The sequence below is a fragment of the Macaca fascicularis genome, chromosome 8 (genome assembly GCF_037993035.2).
Source record: "Macaca fascicularis isolate 582-1 chromosome 8, T2T-MFA8v1.1".
NCBI lineage: Eukaryota > Metazoa > Chordata > Mammalia > Primates > Cercopithecidae > Macaca > Macaca fascicularis.
In genome coordinates this window covers 116,887,110-116,909,136 of record NC_088382.1, presented here as the reverse complement: position 1 = coordinate 116,909,136, position 22,027 = coordinate 116,887,110, and the positions used below count along the sequence as shown (strand labels likewise).

The 22,027-nt window shown below is 35.3% G+C and overlaps 1 protein-coding gene across 9 annotated transcripts in view; it reads left to right on the top strand.

Annotated features, from left to right (window-relative positions):
* ANGPT1 (angiopoietin 1) overlaps positions 1 to 22,027 on the top strand; it is a 274,342-nt gene that overhangs the window by 165,265 nt on the left and 87,050 nt on the right. For 5 of the 9 annotated variants that reach the window (XR_012416596.1, XR_012416595.1, XM_045398590.3 and 2 more), the window contains exons 3-4: positions 3,756 to 3,877; positions 17,762 to 17,994. Coding sequence is in view for 6 of the 9 variants with exons in the window: in XM_045398590.3 (XP_045254525.1) it covers positions 3,756 to 3,877; positions 17,762 to 17,994 (355 nt within the window). In the remaining 3 variants the exon portion in view is untranslated. The remainder of the gene's footprint in view (positions 1 to 3,755; positions 3,878 to 17,761; positions 17,995 to 22,027) is intronic. The other 4 variants (XR_012416597.1, XM_073999303.1, XM_005563923.5 and 1 more) reach the window with 1 other exon arrangement.

Here is a 22,027-nt window from a genome sequence, read left to right as displayed (position 1 = left end):
GAAAGAACTAAAATTCTATGGCCCATAAATCCTCAATTTCAGGTTTTATGTCTCTCTTACTCTTAGGTATATTTTGGAAAATTTAATCTTTGAAATTGTTCCTTGAGGGGCATGTTTCACATATGCTTTACTCCTTTTCTTTCTTCTTCTTTATTTAAAAATTTTCCTTTTTTCCCCCAAAGATGTGCTTTTGGAATGTGTTTAGGCTAAGAAGGAAATGTCTTTTGTCATTTTAATGGAACACTTCGATTATTGCTAAGCAGCAAATTCCATAGACGCATGGCAAGAAAGTGGTCAATTTATCATAGTTTGCTATGCAATTCTCTTGGCTGCCCACTTCAGACCTAGTTTAATACATCAGTGGAGAGAGTTGAAATAAAGCAGCAATAAGGTCAAGGGGATGGGGAAACAAGAGGAGGGATTGGTATTTGTACTCTAAACTGCCCTGATCTTTAGATTGGCATTTAGCCTGGACTTCTGATATTGTACCCCTTCCTTTTCCCATATTCAGATGCTGCTCTAGACTTAGACTGTCATCACTGAAGTCTAACTTGATATTCATGTAGGCCCTGTTACCCTTTCTGTGACCATGACCCAAGCCTGAAAGACAGCTCACTGTCCATTGCCCAGAATGTCATTTAACTCAGCTATGAGCACTGCAGTGTGCTGGACCCCAGAGGGGTCTGGAGGCTTAGGGGACTCCAGATGAGCCTTCCTGCCTCTGTGAAACTGACATCCTACGAGGGGCAGAAAGACAGCAAATGAGTGAACAGATGTGATAGTTTTCAACAGGGATGATTCTGTAAAGAAAATTAAATAAGATGATGTGATGAAGGGTGAGGAAGGTATTACTATAAAGAAGGTGGCCAGAAAGAGACTAAGATGATGAGAAGAAATCAGCCATGCATCTGGGAAGCGGTGGGCATGCCAAGCAGAGGAAACTGCAAGTGCAAAGCTTCCAAGATTGGAATGAACTTGACCAAGGTGGCAGAAAGAAGACTATGTGGCTAGAGCATGATAAACAAGAAGTGAACAGGGTTCTGATCACATGGGTCTTTTCAGGCCAGGCTGAGGACTTTGGAATTCATTCTAATTGCAAAAGGAAGCCATTAGCATGTTGCAAAGGAGATTGCATGATCTGTTGTATGTGTTCAAAAAGATCCCTCTGGTTGCTGTGTGAAAAATGGACTTGAGCTGGGGCAAGTAGGAGCAGGAAGACAAACTGGGAACTGTAGTGGTCTCCAGACTGAGATATGGGCAGCTTCATTTTCAATTATGAATGGTTCCATTTTGTTCTCAATGGACATGGAGGAGAATACTTACTGCCTTCTGGAAATTAAAAATTTTGGTGTCTGAGAATGTCAGGAAGTGTGATCAGAGAGTATGGTGAATAAGAAAGAAAATCGATTTTATTTAACTACATATGATATGCTTGATTTAGTGAGATAATGTACCTCATAAACAAATATTGAGTATCCATAAACAAATACTGAGTGTTGTCTCTGTGCCAAGCACTGTTCTAAATGTCACCAAAACATACAAGTGTTTCATTCCCTATTTCATTATTTTATAAATTGTCGTTCAATAAAAAATAAAATCATACTTGGACAATAATATGTTTAATAGTTGAAAGTTGTATCTTGTTTATCTCCAAAATTTATATTCTCTACCATGTATCCCCTCTGAGCTACTCTCAACTCTACCTTCAAATTCTGTTTGTTTTGAAATGAAATAATACAAAATAGAAAAGAACGTTTTTTAAAACACTGAAACCCTTCACAAACATGATATAATTAGTAGCAGTACATTTTAGACTGGCTTTCAGATCCTTACTAATGACTGTATACATGAGTCATAGCAGTTTAAACTTTTTTAGAGTATAAATGCTCCATCTCACCATTCTCTGCCCCATCCCCTCCTCGCCCTCCTGTTCCACCCCTTGCAGGGCTAGAGACCACCTCAGACCAAATCAGACATGTGCAGAATCAGATGCTGTCTTTATTTTAAATTGATATTCTGTTAAATGTCAATTTCTTGCATTAATTGTAAAATTTTAAAAATGTTACATTAAAATATTACTTATCTTGACTACTGAGATTTCTGGCACCCCTTTAAGTTTTGCAACTGAGGCATTTGCCTCTCTCACCTCAGGCTAGTTCCTGCCTTGCTCCCTTCAGATATATCCCCTGCTCCTGCAAACTCCCATAGCCCAAGTCAAGCCCAGGGCCTATAGGTGTAGTTTCCTTTTTATTTTATTTTATATTTTATTTTGAGATAGGGTTTCACTCTGTCACCCAGGCTATAGTAGAGTGGCATAATTATGGCTCACTGCAAACTCTGCCTGCCAGGTTCAAGTGATCCTCCTGCCTCAGTCTCCCAAGTAGCTGGGACTACAGGCACGCACCACCATGCCCAGTTAATTTTTGTATGTTTTTGTAGAGATGGGGTTTTGCCATGTTGCCCAGGCTGGTCTTGAACTCCTGAGCTCAAGCAAGCCACCTGCTACAGCCTCCCAAAGTGTTGGGAGTACAGGCATGAGCCACCACACCCGGCCCTGTTGGTACATGTTGAACAGACTTTCTGTGTGCATCTGATATAATCCTAGATTTAGAGATGCTACAGAGGAGGATGGCTGTAATGGCATCGTTTGTAGAAGAAATTTACATTGATATTGACCTGGCAGAAGTATTTCCAGGTCCTTTTAAATAAGTAGTTTTAGGAAAGATGTGGTAGTTTAAAAATGTTTCAAATAATGTGAGGAGCTTTTTAAATTAATTTATCTTCTTTATTTCCTTTTATACCTCCTTTAAGGTAGAAAGAGAGAGAGGGACAAGACACAGTCAGGAACAGGGCATTGACACAGTTTGAAGGCATCTGCTAGGACTGGAGTGTACATTCTTTGCTTGGAGAATGATAGGTTTGGGTGCACAGCTCACAGACTTATGTCATAAGAAGGCCCAGCTAGACACATGGGTCATTGTGATTCAAGATGAATTGAGCCTTCACAGTTTCTAGAGGACCACCAGAGTAGTAGTAGTGAAGTTGAAAGGATGAGAACAATCTGTCTCTCATACAATCTGGGTTCTGGGTCATTTCGTTTCCTCAAAATGGTTTGACTCACCCTCTCCTTAATTTTCTTTGCAGAGCAGCAGAATCAGAATAAAACTACCTGGGTTTGAAACCCCACTCTTCCCTTGTCTCCTGTGTGAACTTGGGCTTCTCTCTGAAGCTCAGGTTTCTCATTTGTAAAGTGATGATAACAATTTCTCCTTCAACAGGTGGTCATGATATCCAGAAGGGCTAGCATGACCTAGTGTGATAGGCATTCTGTAAATGTGTGATAATGAGTTTTTCTAAACTATGTCAAGAGATTTTTGCACATTTCTAATTGTTTTTTGTCAGGTGATACATCAAGACAGGTATCTTTTACATGCCTATTAGTTACTCTTAATTATCCACAACATCTAAGACCTTGTACTTAATACCAACCTTGCACTTACAGATATTGGAGATAAGCTATATGAAGCAACTAGCACAGGAGAATATCCTAGGGTTTTAGGACACAAATGTCCTAAATTGCAATTTCAATCTCAAACCAAAATAATATCTGAAAGGCATGTAAAACATTAGTTGGTAGAATGTAAACCATTTGTTTAATTATTCTTGAAGAGATATTATTTAAAGACAAAATAAAACTTTAAAAAGTGCATTGATTTGTGATTGAAGTTTGAAATATTTTCATCTTTTATCTTAAGGTACTAAATCAAACTTCTCGACTTGAGATACAGCTGCTGGAGAATTCATTATCAACCTACAAGCTAGAGAAGCAACTTCTTCAACAGACAAATGAAATCTTGAAGATTCATGAAAAAAACAGGTGAGGATTGCTTTATTCCAAAAATGTTTCTGTGTGTACTTATTTATATCCTTCACCTCTCTGCCAACTCTTAAACAAATACGGTTGAGGTGGTTTAAAAAATGAAATATAGAGCCAAATTAATATTAATATAGAAAGAAAGGAGAGCTTAAGGTAAATACAGCTAGTATGTCAGTAATAATATTGTTGCTGATACTCCTGAAATATTTGCTTTTTATAACTTTTAACATTAATTTCTCTAATGGTTAGTAGTTCAAATCTCACCATATCTACAAAAATTTGATTCTATGACTAAATTCAGTGACAAAATATTGACATTTTTCAGCATAATCAAAACCTGTAACAACAGAGAATAGAGCCTCTTAAATTCCTGCTCAACCCCCCCAATTCTTAGGCTTTTACAAAGCTACAGAGTTGCTGAATTCAGAAATATAGCACTAGAGAGAAGGAAAATGTATATTTTTTCTAGAAAATAATTTACCTATAAAGCTGATCAAGGGTTTGGGTTTTTAGTTTTCATTTATAGCTATTTACTTTGGACATAGTAAATGTCTTTGTTTAGCTTTATAGATGTTATCATACCATCTTGTTTTATAAATTATGAATCATTTCAGTTGATTGAATTGGAACTTAGACATCTTGAGAGCTGGGACAGTGAAAGACTATTATTTTGAAGTCATTAACATTGATGATGAACAATTCAAAACATTGACTTCCTTAGGACAAGTTTCTTGCATTAAATTGAAATTTCTTCTGGGTATCTGGATAACTTGACGAAGGTTCAGTTCCTATGCATAATATTGAGGTAAAGGCCACTGTATTGATAGAAACTGGTTAAATGCCATTGAATTGGTGGCACTAGAGTTCCCTTTATATTCCACACCAGGAAGGCACCTAAGAGGACTGCTAGTTCTGTTCTTTACAAGTGAGGGAACAGAGACTCAGTGGAAGGGAGTGACTTGTCCAGGGTCATACAGCTTGCTAGTGGCAGAAATTGGAATGTAATTTAGGTGTCTTTGCTGCTAGTCCTCATATTTCTATTATAACACATGGCCTCTTCATACTATCTACAAACTAAAAGAATTTCCCAACTTCATGCTAAAAATAGAGCATAATGTCAACAATTACAATTAAACTTCTGCATGAAAAATATAAACCTGGCTGTTGGTTTAGAATCTGAAAGGGATCACTCATGCTGCATGACTTGTATTTCTAAGTGTTACGTTTATTTATCCTTGCACTGTGACATGGGGTTAACTGTATAACTACAAAGAAACCTGACAGGACTTGGCCCTGATTGCATGATTAAATGTTCTAGAGTTAAGAATCCTGTTGAAATATACCATTTATTACCCTGCAATTTCACAGTAACCAGACTTATACATGTATGTAACAAGTATACTTTACTTTAACCATCCGTTAATCTAGGATCACCCCTTTATGGTTTAATTTTGTCACCAAAAGTGAACCACATTTACAGTCATATTTCAAAATGCTATTTGTGAACACTTTGTCCAAGAATCATGGATAAGTAAAACAATGACAATTTCCCTTTATTTTTCTGAGTTGTTGTTTGCTTTTATAATTATACAAATAGCACATTTATTATAGGATAAGGACAAAAAAAACACACAGGAAAATTAAAAACCACAGCTTTATCATACAGAAAGAGTTGGCTATTTTGCTTCATGTTATATATAAATATTATTTTCACAAAAAGTTCTGTCATGCCTTACACACAGTCTGGAAGTCCGACTTCTTTGGAGATAGATACCATTTTACATTAATAAAATATTCTCTAATATTCTTAGTAACTGTGTATTTCATTTTACTAGTATAACCTAAGGTCATTTGAATCTATCGCTCAGTAATTATGTTACCGCCTGATTTATTTCTGAAAGAGTTGCCCGCATGAATTTACGTTCTTTAGTTCTTCCCTACTGATTTGCATATTATGTCTTTGTCTGTATCTGACCCTGGAGTTGTCATGATACCGTAATATAAACTGGGAGGCCTGAAAAGTCTCCTCCCTAACTGCAAAAACAAATGCCATCTTTATGCACCACTTGTACTCAGGTACTCTGTCTCTTTCTCTTTCCTTCCCTCCTTCTCACATTTTTCCTTCCTTCCTTCCTTCCTTCCTTCCTTCTTTCGTTTCCCTTCTCTTTCTCTCTTTCTTAAAAATGTATCCTTTCTACCTTAATTCTGGACCATTTCAGATTTTCTTGTCTTCCCATCATGGTTTTTATGCAGCATCTGGTATCATTTCCTACTATAGAATTTTCACTATGAAATATTATATTTTAAAGGCAAACTGCTTAAAAGTTGCTCTCTCTGCTCTATCATTAAAAGTGAGTTAGGGTGCAAGGTCTCAAAAGAGCTCCACTCTGGGTCAGGTAGAAGGGGCTTCTCCATGCACTTCAGAATCTCAAAGGAATCTGACTTCTGATCCCAAACATATTTGTGCCTTCTGCTGATGAACTGTTCCCCCGTCATTAAATTCTAATTTCAACAGAAAACTCAGGTTTTCTTACATCTGTAAATCACATCATTTATTGCTGATGTTAACTTTTTCAGGATTATAGCTATTTCTTTCTCTAGTAATACAGGTTTTTTACTACAAATTCAGAGATGTAGGTTTTAATTGGAAATTGAGTTCTGTGCTCATACAGACAAAAACTTGCATGCATCTTTTACTTGCATTCCACATCTCTTTCTTTTTTGACAGTGGAACCCTCAAGTATGGCATTATCTTACATGTGGTTCTGGGGTATTTTTCTATCAATTGCTATACCTCCTGGTATTGCTGTATCTCTATAGTTATCTGTCTATCTTCTTGTCTAAGGGCCTAATGTGTGTGATGGAGTGTTGGCAGAACATTTGTTCTTAAATTAGGCATAGTCTTCCACAAACAACTTAAAAAAAAGATAAGTGTTTTTCTTTATACAAATAAAAAATACCCATTTGTGATACATAGCATACTTTCCCTATTCTGTTTATTGTTATTGTGTATTTTCATATGTGCAATGGAATTAGAGGAGCTCTGCCAGGCAATTTCTGTTGCAACAAAGAAATGTGCTCCTCCTATTTAAGTGGAGAGAGGTTCAAAGTCAAGCATGAAGCTGTTTATGTTTTTTTTTTAAAAAATAGTTTATCGATTATCACTAGTTATTCCTTATATGAATCTTAATCCTCCAAATGCATCAAGAAGCTATTTCTACATTAAGGCATCTCTGAAATGCAGCAACAACATGCCTTTAGTTGGTCAGGTCTGGTTTGGATCAGCTAATACACTTTGCAGGGGGGATTATCTAAATTAAGCTTTGCTTCCTCCCCAAGGAATGTCAGGGGTTGTGGCTGGGTGTGGGACTTACCAGCTTTGAGTAAGATGGGGCTTCAGCCGCCAAGTCAGTGAGCTGGCCCTTAGGAAGGTCCACCACCACTTTGGCAAAATGAGGAGGACTATTTTATGGTTAGGATTATACTACACAAACATGCTGAGAGGTCCTGCTGATTTACATCCTGACAAATTAAATGCATCACTTGTAGGATTGGAAACGGATTTTTGGCCTCATTAGATTGACTTCTCTATCCCCTACATGGCCAGAAGCACAAAGCAGAAACAGGATTAGCAACATTTGCTCTGCTGTTTGTTTTCCTAACAGTCCAGAGGGAGTCATTCTAAAAAGCTTCCAGTTTGTTCTCTTTAGGCAATATGTTTTTATTTTGTTGGATGCTACCCGAATCTTAAAACCTGGTTTTGTTTCTTACCTCAAAGAAATAATTCTTGGGAGTAAGGAATCTGTAACTCACCCATATAATTGGAATTACATAACCAAGGACCTAAGTAAATGCAAAACATTAATATTTTACCTTCCCCACAAAGGGAGTGATATGAGCACAAAGTAGGACACAAAATGTAAACTTTCACTAGTTTCCTCCAGTATGTTTCCTACTGCTTTCTAAAACAGTGGAAAAGAGATGTACAGGTTATGATGACCTAATGCAGTTTCTTTCAGTTGAACCAAATATGAGACTGGGACTGTTAGTCAAAAGGTTTGGTCAATGGCCAGTTTTCCCAGCACCTGCCCATCTCTGACTTAACCCCAACATTTTGCAAGGTGGAAACACAGTCAGGCAAAAGAATATTACAGAAGGAGCCCTTCTGCCTCACCAGGGTATACAGGAAGGGAAATCAACACTCCATGTATACAAAGACGGAGTACATGGGCTTTCTTGATTGTGCTGAATATGCAGAGGGAAGATTAAGGAAGTCTTCAGTAAGACCATTCAGAGTGAACTGAAACGAGACATACGATGGCCATTCCTACATAGTTTGAGCAATACTAGCTGCCACCCAGCTACTACTACAAGCAAACCTCTGTGCCAGGTGCTTTAACTTACTATTTCCAATCCTCCAACCAATCCTGCAAAGTATGTATTATTATTTCTATTTTACACATAAAAAAGCCCCGAGGCTCACAGAAATCAAGTAAGTTGCTTATGACCAAACAGCTAAGGATGTGGCAAAATTAGGGTTCAAGTTCATGATGATTCTCTGCCTTAATTATTATAAAAATATTTTTGCAACATGATGAGGACTCAAGTATGATTGATGTAGTTGTCAAGTTATTCTCTTAAAACAAACAAATATTCATTTGAAGAAAGGGGTAGACCAGTTGTTTTTGGCCTGTCACTATATAGGTCATTATTTAGTCCTTCTAATATTAGAGCAGAAGATATAAACTATTTATTTTACCTTGGGAATTCACTGAACTTATTTGACATGCTCATCTATCTTCTAGCTGGAGTTATGGGAAGTTATTAAGTTAATTAATTGTAAGTGATTGAAGCATGTGCAACTTCAAGATACCAAATTATGCCTTACTAATTATTGTAATAAAATACAGTATTGATGTTTGATATTTAATAAGCCTAAAGAAATAAAAAGTGAAATCATAGTATTTTAAATTAAAGCTATCTTTCATTTAATAAGTTATTTACAAAATGCTAAAGTAACTTGCTAACTTCTAACATTAAGCTAGGCTGAATTATGTTAGTTGTTTATAACAAGGATAAAAAAGGTGACTTTTTGAATTTATATTATTCTAGTCTTTTTCTTGTAAATAGAACACCTACAGACTAGAATGTTACCTTTTTTCCCCTGTTAATTTTTAAAATAATATTTAATAGCATATAACATTTTCCTTTTTTTAAATTATAATAACCATAGTATCTTGGCATGAAATACAATTCTGATCAAATTGGAAATCTAAGGATCATCTTAATTCTTCTCTTTCCCTAATCCCCCACAACTCACCACTCACTGTTGATGCTATCAATTGCATCTTCTAAATATTTTTCTGATCCATCCCATCCTTTCCATTCCCACTGACTATGTCATAGGTCAAGCTGCCATGAATTCTTGTCTAGGCCATTGCAATGACCTCTGTGTTTTAAGCTATGTGCCACTCTAGTCCTTATCCAGAAGCTGTGCCAAAGTCTTCTTTCTAAAATGCAAGTCAGACTATTTTTCTCTCTCAAGAACATGACGATTCTCTATAACTGATAGAAGAAAGTTCAAGTTCTTTAGCACAGGATACAGTCCATGATCACTACAATCTTACCTTTGCAACTTACTTCCAATAATCTTATTTTTTAGAGGACACACCCTAATAGTTAAGAGCTTGGGCTCTGAGGCCAGACTGCCTGGTTTCACTTTTCCTTGATTCCTGGGATAATCGACTCAGTCACATATTATTTGTGTGACTTTGTGCAGCTTACATAGATTCTGTGTGTTTTGGTTTCCTGATTTGCAACATAACAATGACAATAATTGTACTGTATGAAGTTAATGTGAAGGTTGAATTAATGTGTATAAATCTCTGAGAACAGTGCCTGACATGAGCAGCAGTGTTTAATCATGTTAGTTGTTAGTATGGCACTGAACACATGATGTTATTTCAGACATATCTGATGTTTGCCTGACATTCCTTATTCAACTCACACATTTCTCTTCATCCTTGGAAACTCATTGCATGTGTCAGCTTCTCTAACAATCCATCTCTGGCTCTACCAGATAGATTTGCTCATTACAACCTATGTGATAGCACGGTACCTGTTTTCTCCCCATAATTTCACTTAGCTGATCACATTATAATATATGTATGTTTGTGTGTGTACATGTTTATTTATCTATATCCATATTATTAGGCTGTGACCTTCTAGGACACAGAGAATGTGTTTTATTTTCATTGTCTTCCTGCTCCTGGGCACAATTTTCTACACATAAGCCTATTTAGTATTAAATGCATTTTGAATGTTAAATGAATAAGGAACTGGGAAATGTCCCAATAGCTCTAACCCAACAAATGCCATTTATCCATACGCACACAGAAACTCACACACACAAAGACTCACACACACACACACAACTAATAAAAATACTTTTAGTGGAAAAGACAAATCATATTGTTCACATTAAGTATTGTTATTCCATTTATTGTTTTTAACATGAATAAAATACAGATTGTGTTTACACCACTATTCTGCATTGCCAAAAGCCCATTGCATGGCACTCAATGTTACTATTGTATACTCTGAGGTTCACTAATTCAGCCCACCTTTAAAATTTCTAGATAGCATTTGCACAGGCCATTCTAGACTTATGACTGTTTCCTCCATTTCTGTGATAAATAAAAACAAGACAAACATGATGTATATACATGTACGTTAAATTATATACATGCATATACAGTTGTAAGTCAAATTTCCCCTAATTCCACACCCCTACACCATACCACCTGCTAGCAGAGAATCATCATTAAGAGATTAAGTTCAGTGCTTACTCTTCCAGATGTTTTCTATAAACATACTAACATATGTGTGTATATAGAGTGTGCCTATTTATGTGTGTGTTTACACAGACATACACTTATACGTAATTGCACACATACACACGTACTTGTTTATATGACATGTGCGTATATGTATAGATTATTTTAGCGTTGGGTTTTTTCTACTGTTTATTTTATAATAATTTGTATATATATTATGCATATAACCATATACAGATATACCTCATTTATTTTCAAGAATGAGTAGCAATCTATTTTTATAGATCCACTATAATTTATAACCTATTATAAGTATTATGTTAATAAATATATAATTTATCGAGACTATAATTGATGAGGTGATGATTTAAATTTTATATAGATATTCACAAGTTATCTTTAAATTTTACCTTCTCCCTAAGAGTGCTGGGGCTTTCTAATTTCCCAAAACTTTGCTAGCCATCTAATTAATCTAGGCTCCTTGAGAAGTTAAGTTGTGCATGTTTTTATGTGTATTAACCATTTGCATTTATTCTGTGACTAGATTTCTTTTTCTATGACTACATACTTGCCTATTTATGTATGTTTAACATTTTTTCTATTATATTGTTTATCCTTTTTTAAGTTAACTCATATGAGCTCTTTAATGGATAGTAAAACTTTGTAATATATGTTACAAAAGTTTCTCTAGTTTATTGTTTATTGTTCAACTTATTTTTTAATGGAAGCATTACATCTCTGTGTTATGAAATGTATCAATCTTTTTTCTTCTTAGATGCTGGTTTCTATAACACATTTAGCTTATTCTTCTTTACCCCAAACTTTACATTCATTTGTTAATATTTACTTATAGTATATGCTTTTGCTCCAAATTTGAATTTCCAAACAAATATGATTTCAAACATTGAGAGAAAACGTATTGTGTTCCAATTAGACATGTAAAGTATAAATTTAACCTGAACTAAATCTGTGTGTATTTAAATGGGGAGAAAAATCACTCTTTACAAACCCATATTTGCAACACATGTTGACACTATACATATTGAAAATAGTGGAAAATACTGAAACATCTGTAAGTAGGTTCAGACAGATAAAAATGAGGTTTCTATATTTTCAACATCTTCCTCCTTGTTTGAAGAGCTATATTTACACTCATAGAGCTTAGGCAACTGTCACCACTGTGAATTCATTGGCTGCTATGTTAAGAACTCTATTGTGGGAAACAATTTGAAAGGGATATCCTTTTCTGTGAAAGTTTCAAGATATGTTCAATGATTTGAAATATTTCCAATAAGATGTTGGAGAAGGCAGTGTAAAATAGGGGTATGGGGCAGTCTACCAAAAACTTCAAATAGGACTTTGTGTACACTCATTTAGAACCTTTTACTAAAGTTCAGGGCACAGATTATTTTGTTTATTTTATTCATTAAAGTGCACCTCTGCCTCAAATAGAAGCTAAGTGCCAGAATTCTATGCATGTCTCTTCTCAAAGTGTTTCCAGAAAGATGGGAAACAGGAAGTCCTGAGACCTCTGTGAGAAACTCTCTCCTTGGATTTCTAGCTCAATTTGCATAGATTTAGGTGCATGGTTTCATAAAGCGTTGTTCCATGGAACACTAATCCTAAAAGATGCATCCTAATAAAAACTGTTTGTTTAATATAGGCTTCCCTAAATCTTAATAATGAAATTCTTATTGTGCTTGAAAAAATATACTGAATATGCTCTAGGCAACAGTGCACTGGTGTTCAGTTACCATCCAGGTTTTGTGTTTAAAATGCAAACCTAAGCTAAACGTGCAGCTGAGACGGTCATTAGGGAAAATCTGACTACTTTGACTACCTAACTTTAGGACACTGGGGCTGCAATGTTGTCCTTCAGATCAACCTCTCTATATAAAGATCTCCATGCTGGCTGAAGTAGTCCCTCCCAACGGACCTGGATAAGGAAAATAATGAAGAATCAATGATAGGCTTCAGGGTACAAAATGAAATACGAGTAGCATATTAAAAATAAAATTAAAATTAACAAATAACTGTAATGGAAGAGGTGTTAAGACAGGGTAGTATTTAAGAAAATTCTAGTCCAGATGTTAAAAATTGGCTTGACAAAGTAATTCTGTTTTTATATGTGGGAAAGATAAACAGGTTCAAATATTGTGAAAGATAAGCTCCCAGAATAACTAAATAGAAAGCAGCAAATACCAAAGAGATGTGAAGGTAGTGCCTTGGCTCCTGGTATAACATGATGAATAAAAGAAATAGGAAGAGATTACAGTGTATTAAGTTAAAGAGATGAGACTATAGGATGTTCATTGAGACAGCAGTGTGATGTCTTGAGTAGATTTCCAGTCTAACAACTTAGAAGACATGGCTTTTTATCCTGATTCTGGCACTTAATATCTGCATGATTTTGAAGAAAACATTTGATTCGTACCTATTCGTGAGGGTGTGTAACATCTGTTCAGTCTATGTTACTATATTGCTTTAAGAATCAAAGGAGGTAAAGGTTTTAAAATGTAACATAACTACAATGGTGTGTTACAAGAATAAGATAATAAGTAGAGATGGTATATAGAGTTTTCTGGCAAGTGAGGTTTGCATTGAAACCATTTTGGAAGTAATGGCAAGGAAGGGCTGACTTCCAAAGTAGATACTAGCCAATAGATGGGAGGAATCAAAGAGAAGAGAGCAGTCTTTTGGAAGCCAAATATGAAGAGAAGATGAAAAAAGGGATGAATGTAGTCAAAAGAAATGGAAGGGTCAAGAAGAGATCACTCTTGCCTGAAGAAGTCTAAAAAGTTGTCATTAATATGAAAAATGTCCCTAATAAATAAAGTTAGTAGATAATTACTGAAGTACAAATGTTATTAAGGGCACTCCGAGTGAAGAAATGTGATGAGAAAATGAGGAGAAGAGATAATTAACTGGTAAGACCAGCCATTAGAGAAACAAAGTAATATGTTTCCAATTTGCTTGTAGTTGTTATGCATATTACTTGGGTTTCCAAATCCTTTGGAATGTCTGTGATGTAGATTAGGCTTCTTAGTTTCATGGACAGTCTCTTTTTCACGTTGCATGTACTGTCTATTCTAAGATGCCAAACTAAATTGGTATCTTCTGATACCTTCTAGTAAGGGAGCATTAAAGGTTGTTTGATGAATTATGAAAATTAATGTTCTGTCTAACATGCTAATGTACGTTATATTATATATTATACATATTATCTATTCCTTTTACTCAGAAAAGCAGATCTTTTCCATAAGCCAGGGTTCAGAATTGTTTCCTTTGTTACCAGGATTTCTCTGATCAACTTTCCATCCTCAGCTCTTTCCAAATGATCCTGAAAAACAAAACAAATGAAACAAGCCCACCTCCCTTACTGGCATCTCAGATAGTAGCCATCTCTGCGCATATGTCCTCTTGAACAAGGAATGCATCAAAAATAAACAGTAGAAAAACACTGATGCAAAAATTTTTTTAAAAAGTATTATGTTTGAAACAGAAGTTTCTTATAGCTTCTGCATTTTCATTTGAGGTTTTTATTCTCTAAAAATAAACCTTACAGTAGGAATAGTGTCATTTTATATTTTACAGAATTATTGGCACTTAGCAACTAATAAATACAAACTATAACTATAACATGATATTTTCCAAACAAAAATGTTACCTACTGATTAGGAAAACTGAAAGGCCAGTGCTCATCTTATTTCAAGGACAAAATGGCAATTCAGAAATTTTATCCAGTATTATGTGACTATAACTTTCAAATTTTGATATATACATGCTTGTCAGTTTAATAGGTAATGCTAAGTTTTCTCACTAGTAGACTATAATGCCTATGAATTTAAAAGACAATTTTCTTATAAGTTAGCAACTCTAAATTATGGGCATCTTGCCTCTGATCATTACCCCAGGAGTAGCAAGAAAAGTAAATAAAAAGTAAACAGGAAATGAGCTAAGACACTGGTTGTGGTTAATTCTCAGTTCTGAGGGCCAAAAATTAATTGGGCACAGAGAAGATCTCCTTTGACGCCTACAGCAAGTACACTAATCACTTAACCAGTAGTTGGGATGAAACTTTTAACCAATAAAGACAATGGAGAAGTTTTTTGTTGTTTGTGTTTTACCACGAACTTCTCCAACAAAAAGTTAGTAGCAAAGAAAAAATATATGGTAAAAGAAGATGATTCATACCTACCCCTTACAGATGTTGTTTTTCATCTTCAGCTGCTTTCCTTGCCTAAGTTTTTCATTTCCAAAAGAATTAAAAAAAAAAAATAAGTGATCATCACAGTTTCCCTATATTACTGGACTCAAACTCTATCTAAATTGGGTTTACTTTATGATCAGTATAAGGCAGGGCTCCTTTCTTGGTGTCGGTAGAATGAAAGCAATTCAAAAAAGAAATGGGACTTTTCTTCTGCTGCAGAAGTCACAGAGTTTCTGCTAATGGGTCTCAATGAGAAACTTTCCTGTGTGAATCTGTGCACACTACTAAAGGTATTATAAATTAGTACAGTCTTAGAAGCCTCCAGGTATTTTTTTTGGTCTTGACTTCACAGGCAGCTTTCCTGCCATATTCTTGGAGTACAAGTTTGTTGGCAAAGATTTGGAATGCCCAGGAGTAGTTCTGACCACACTTCTTTTTCTTCTTCCTCTTCTTTTAAACAATGGAAATATATTCTCTGAATATTCTGAAGACTGAAAGTCCCAGATCAAGGATCAAGGTGCCTGCAGAGCTAGGCTCCCTCTGAAGGTGCTAGGGAAGGCTCCCGTTCCAGGCCTCTCTCCCACCTGCCGGTAGTTCTTGGCTTGAGGCAGCATTACTCCAATCTTTACACAACCTTTCCCCTGCGCGCACATCTGATCTGTCTCTCAACATTTTCCCTTTTTATAAGGATACCAACCATAGTGGATTAGAAGCTCATCCTCCTCCAGGATGACCTCATCTTAACTAATTACATTTGCAACGACTCTGTTTCTAAATAAGTCCACATTCTTTAGTTCCTGGAGGTTGGGACTTCAACACAATTTTCTTGTTGTTGTTGTTTGGGGGCAAACATGGGCAGGCCATAATTGAACTCATAACAACTACTTAAAACAGTACCTGACACCGGCTGGGTGCGGTGGCTCACGCCTGTAATCCCAGCACTTTGGGAGGCAGAGGCGGGCGGATCACGAGGTCAGGAGATCAAGACTATACTGGCTAACACGGCGAAATCCTGTCGCTACTAAAAATACAAAGAATCAGCCAGGCGTGGTGGTGGGTGCCTGTAGTCCCAGCTACTCTGGAAGCTGAGGCAGGAGAATGGCGTGAACCTGGGAGGCGGAATTTGCAGTGAGTGGAGATCACGCCACTGCACTCCAGCCTGGACGACAGAGCAAGACTCCATCTCAAAAACAAAAAAACAAAAAACAGTACCTGACACACAGCAACCGTGTCATAAATGAGAGGTATCATGACTAGTATGATTGACATCATCATCACTATCTAACATGCTCTGCCATATTCACCCCATCCGCAAGGTTTCTGACATCTGCCAGGATGGCACAGCTTCTGCCACATGGACTTCTCTCCATTCCCTCATAGTCTTTTATGCCATTTAACCCTTGGGCCCACACTTCTTAATCTGTGTAAAGGACAATCAGATGTTACAATTTGTCCCCCAGTACCTGGTGTTGGAAGATTTGGCTCTTCGAACATGCTCCATTTTGTAATTTAGCTATTGAATCTAAAACACTCCCTAGTGTCCCCTTTTTGAAAGGAATGATTCAGTGCTGTATTTCTCCAAGGTAAATTAAGTGCCCATTCTGGTATGTGGCATTTTAATAACACCTTGTAAACTAAGGACGGGTTGAACCTTCTGAAAACAGAGCTGAGAAAACTGAGTAAGCCTTTTCCCTGAGGAATACTAGTATATTAGACACTCCATAAAATGTTAATGCTTTTTATTCCAGTCAGTTGCTAGGCTCCAAGAATGCTTCTGCTTTCTCTATTATCTTTAATGTGCAGTATACCAGGGGAATATCCTGTAAAGAGCTCAGGGAGAAGGAAGGGCCTCAGTTAAAGCTTGCAACACACTGAGCAAAGCATCCCAACTCCTTTCTGAAGACCGTACCATCAGCCCAATGGAGTCTTCCTTTTGTTACCATTTATACAGTAACTTGGGGACCTGTAGTGTCATTAAGCCTCATCCTGAAGCTTGAGCTGAGAAATAAGGAAGCTAGTGGTTATGATACAGGACAAGTTATCAAAAATCACAAGAATTCATTGTGACTTTAGATGGATTACTTTTGGCTCCTGTGGTTTCTGTGTCAATATAGTTTTCTTTTTGTATGTGTGTGTGGTTGAGAATGTATATTGCTGTTTTTTCTTTTTTCACCTAACATTATATTTTGAGCATTTTCTAATATCCTGAAAATGATTAAAAATATTATTTTCAACAGTTTCAAAATAAGAGTTTTTTCTGTCTTAATGTCATTGTACATAAATCTTTGTGTTTCTGATTCATATTTTTCCCTTTATTTTCGATTTTTCAGATTGTCAATATACTATTCTTGATCCCATAGAACTACTGTGAAATTTAATCAATGTTAATGTTTTGAAAACCCCAAATGAATATAGCAAAGTGAATAAAAAGTAGTTTCTACATGTTGTTTATTTTTTTCCCGAACTATTCTGTTTCCTCTTAGGCCCATTTCCTTAGTGAAATTATACTATACTTCTTTAGAGTATAGCTCTTCGGGTGTAAGTTAGCTACCTTGGATATAAGTTATACCCAAGGAAACCAATAAACTAAATCATAGTTAAAATCTAACATTACTCTGAAAATATCTGGTTTAATAATTTTTTATTTGACATGTTATATATATATAACTCCTATTCTAAAGAATATATATTCTTAAGTCTCTCACTAAAAAATATTTTTACAGTGAAACACCTGATTAAAATTTTTCATCTTAAATAAATTCAGGAACCAGTTGAATTATAAGGGTTTTTTTGAATAACATTTTTTCAAATCTAAGTTTTATTTTCACTTCCTTGTAGTTTATTAGAACATAAAATCTTAGAAATGGAAGGAAAACACAAGGAAGAGTTGGACACCTTAAAAGAAGAGAAAGAGAACCTTCAAGGCTTGGTTACTCGTCAAACATATATAATCCAGGAGCTGGAAAAGCAATTAAACAGAGCTACCACCAACAATAGTGTCCTTCAGAAGCAGCAACTGGAGCTGATGGACACAGTCCACAACCTTGTCAACCTTTGCACTAAAGAAGGTGGTAAGAATGTCTTCCTCACTCTGGTATTGTTAATATTTTATTTCCTTTGAGCAAGTAAATACTCAGTATAGCTTTCTACAGTGCATTGATTGCTGTATAAAAAGCAGCAGAAGAACTTTACGGTTAGAATCATTTATGAATTTATGTTGATAATTTTCTCACGTTGCTACCTAGAGAATGATTCATAAGCTGAAATTTGTGAATTCACAATGTCTTTCTGAAAGAGTGCTCTAATTTCTTCTTTCTTTGTCTTTTTAACCTTAGATAAAATCTGTGATACTGTCGTGAATAAATAATTGGTATTATGGTGTTAGACACTTAACTATGTATAGGACAGAGATGAGCCAATGTTAAAAATTAGTTCATCGTGCTGGGAGAGTTTCAGGAGGATTTCCATTTTTAAGCTAATATTTATTATTTCCTTTTAAAGGGAATGGGGTAGGAAATTGTGGGTTGCAGAGAAAATCAGACAGACTATTTGTAACAAGTATTATGAGTGAGGCAGGATTATTGTTATCAAAATTATTTATTAAGATCACTTGTGCTTAGTCCCGTGCAGGATACATTAATTCTGGGGTGTCATTGTGACAGTGGAGATACAAATTTTTGATATCACTAGAATGTCTGAAGCCATTTAACCTTTGGGAACATCTACAAGTCTGTCATTCTTTAGAAGGCACACATCTGTCTATCCATCCGTCCACCTAACAATTATCGAATGAATGCCTCCGCTTGCACCTGTTTCCTTCAAGCAGAACCTTTAGTGAGCCTCAGTAGAGCTCTTCAAAGTTTGGAACTTGAAGTCATCTTCTGTATTTCTCTAATCAGCCTTTCTCTGAATGAAGATGGAATTGTAAATGGTGATGAGTGAAAGAGAACACCACTTATATCTGAAAGTTGTTGTTATTAAGCTGTGGCTTATGTGACCATTCATGAAGTGGTTCAGTGAGCATATGCAACATACACATGGGGAGGTTCCTTTATTTAAAAGTGGATTTGAGCTATGTGACAAATTTGTTCAATTTCATACTTTCGTGTATAGCTATGAATAGGGAAGATAACTCCATATTAAGTGATTTTGTTTTAAAGACATTTCACATTTCTCTATTACACTTCATTACCTTGAGTTATATCTCCTTTAGATAGTCTAAACAAGCCTTTAATATACTTTGTAAAGCAAAATTTTTTTAAACAGTGAGTTCCCGGAGCTCCATTTGGGTGTGCTCAGTAATGTGATTGGGAAGGGAAAAGCCTGCTAATCAGTCAGACCCTGCCAAAATCTTGAGTTAGAGTCCACTAGAAGGAAAGCATGGTAGTATTTTGCCAGAGAATTTTAATAGAGCTCATGAGTATTTAAAAATTAAGTATTAATACGAGATATATCTATTCTCATATTGAACTGAATACATTTTGGGAAAGATTGAAAACACATTTTTCTTATCATCCTGAGACTTAAAGCACATGGAGTGGAATAGTGGTTTTTATTTCATGATTTTAGAGATGTCAAGCCCTAGTGATTCTCACAGAGCTCATATGTCTGCGTACTTATCATAATTTAACTTCTTTTCTGAGTATTTGCCTAATAAATGTATCTTTAAGCTTTTAGAGGAAGAGGGTGTGACTTTAAAAGTAAATATTCTGGCTAGGTTTGAACTTTGGGTGCAACATAGGGAAGCAAACATCTGTTCAATTTAAGAAACATTTTTTTTTTGAAAAATGAGGATAGACCCTTAATAGCCATTCAGGAAGTGAAAAAAGTAACGGTGTCTATTCTATGATGTAGTATGTCCAAAAAATAGAAATAATAATCATAGAAACTGAATTGGTCTAAATATTCCAGGCCTCTAGATATCTTTTCTTTTTAATGACAACACTCTAAGATGAATCCTGATTTAACTACAGGATTTGCCATCTTCATTTAAGGGAATTGCCTGATTTTCCAATGGGTTCTGAGCTGTCATGATCATAGATTTTATTTGCTTCTTGTTAATCTTTTTTTCTTTAATCTTACTGTGAAGTATTCTAACTAAATATTTCGTTATTTTAGAACTCATAAGAGACACAAAAATGGAAAGTGGCTCTCATAAGGTTTTTATGAAGATTTTCATTGTCTGCATATCTTTATTTTCACTGGAGCCATAGTGTTTGGCTATGGTGAATTTAAAATTTTAAATGGCTAATAGCATAATACTAGATTAAATATCAGTTATTAAAATGAACTTTTATTCAAATTCTAAAACACATGGGTAAAGCCTTTCTTTGTTTTATGACCAAAATTTATATATCATATAAATTTATTACTTATTGAAGGATTATATGTAAATATTTTACTTACAAATTTATATATATGCAAATATTTTAAAATAATTATACCACAATAAATGCATCAAATATTCTAAAATGTATATTTTAAAACTCAAATATAGATGTTCTACAAGATCTTCAAAAACACGAGCTGTGTCATCATCCAAAAAGCCAACCATTTTAATTCACCCTAAAGGTCTTCTGGTTTCAATCTGACCGACTAATTTGTAGAGACAGCCTGAATATAATACTGCAAGGCAAGATAAAAAAAGTTAATGAGCTTCCCCTGTCACTGGCAACTAGTTTAACCTTTATGAAGCTGTCTCATCATGTATAAAGTCAGGAGAATTCTGTCTATTTCACCACAATAGGGAAAGAATTACATTTGATGCTCAATATACAAGCAAAGGTCACATTGCTGAAGACACAGTTGATTCATTAAACTTTAGTTTCTTCTTTCTCCTTCAATGGACAAGATTCCGTTAAGTACATTCATTATGTGCTTTATAAGCAAAACTTCTTTTGCAGAAAATGTTTAAATACAATGCCCCGGAGTGTCGACAGCCATCCAGGCAGCTTTTTTGACCTCCATTTTCTGATCTCTAAAATGGGATCATAATATTTACCCGGTGGGTGTGTAGTGCACCATAAATATATGCAAATTTTATTTGTCAATTATGTAGTTCACAATTGCCAAAAAAGTGGATTGTAAATGTTCTCACCACAAAGAAATGACAAGTATGTGAGGTAATGGATATGTTAATTAGCTTGATCATTCTGCAGTGTATACATGTACCAAAACATCACGTTTTACTCCATAAACATATACAGTTATTATTTGTCAATAAAAATAAAATTTAAATTTAAAAAAGAAATAGAGGGCCTAGAATAAATACATACATAAACAAGTAAATGAATTAATTAATTTTTTAAATGTTGAAAAATTTAAAAAGGGTAGTATAAAACACATAGCTTCTGTGTTAACTCATAGTGAATATTAAAATAATAGTAGTTATCTTTATTTTAATGCCTTCTAAAGTGCCTATAATGCATTAAAGTTATATGACAAAGAATTCCTAGGAAGTGTTGGCTAGAAATGTACTTTTTTTCCAAACATTTGTTTGATCCAGAAACAGTAAATCTGTCTTTGCATTAAGAGAGTACTTTCGTTTAGTTTCACAGCACTTTTTCTACTAACACATCTGATGTTGTGAGATACTTTTAAGTAAGAACAACTAATAAACACATTCTCTGAAATAATTCTGCAAATTTTCCTCTTCTTGTTCCTAATAGACAATAGTGGTGTCTTAGGCAAATAGTCAATTCAAACTGAATTGCATCCCTTTTGTAAAGCTTCTGAGTAACACATTTATTTTTGTCTAACCTTCATCTGCAAACATTGGGCCACATTTATTCTTAGAAACATTATCCACTAAAGAAATATTGCCCTCAATGTTATCACAATGTCAAAACTCAGCTGATTGCTTCATGTTTTTGGCAATTTGAAATTACCAAACTTAAATAGTTGCTGGAATTAAATAGTTTACACTAATAATGGCATACAAACAAGGTTTTGAATCTTTCAGGGGAGAATAATCAGTTACTGTGACTATTAAAAAATCACTAGTTGGCCAGGCGCGGTGGCTCATGCCTGTAATCCTAGTACTTTGGGAAGCCAAGGAGGGTGGATCACTTGAGGTCAGAAGTTCAAGACCAGCTTGGCCAATAT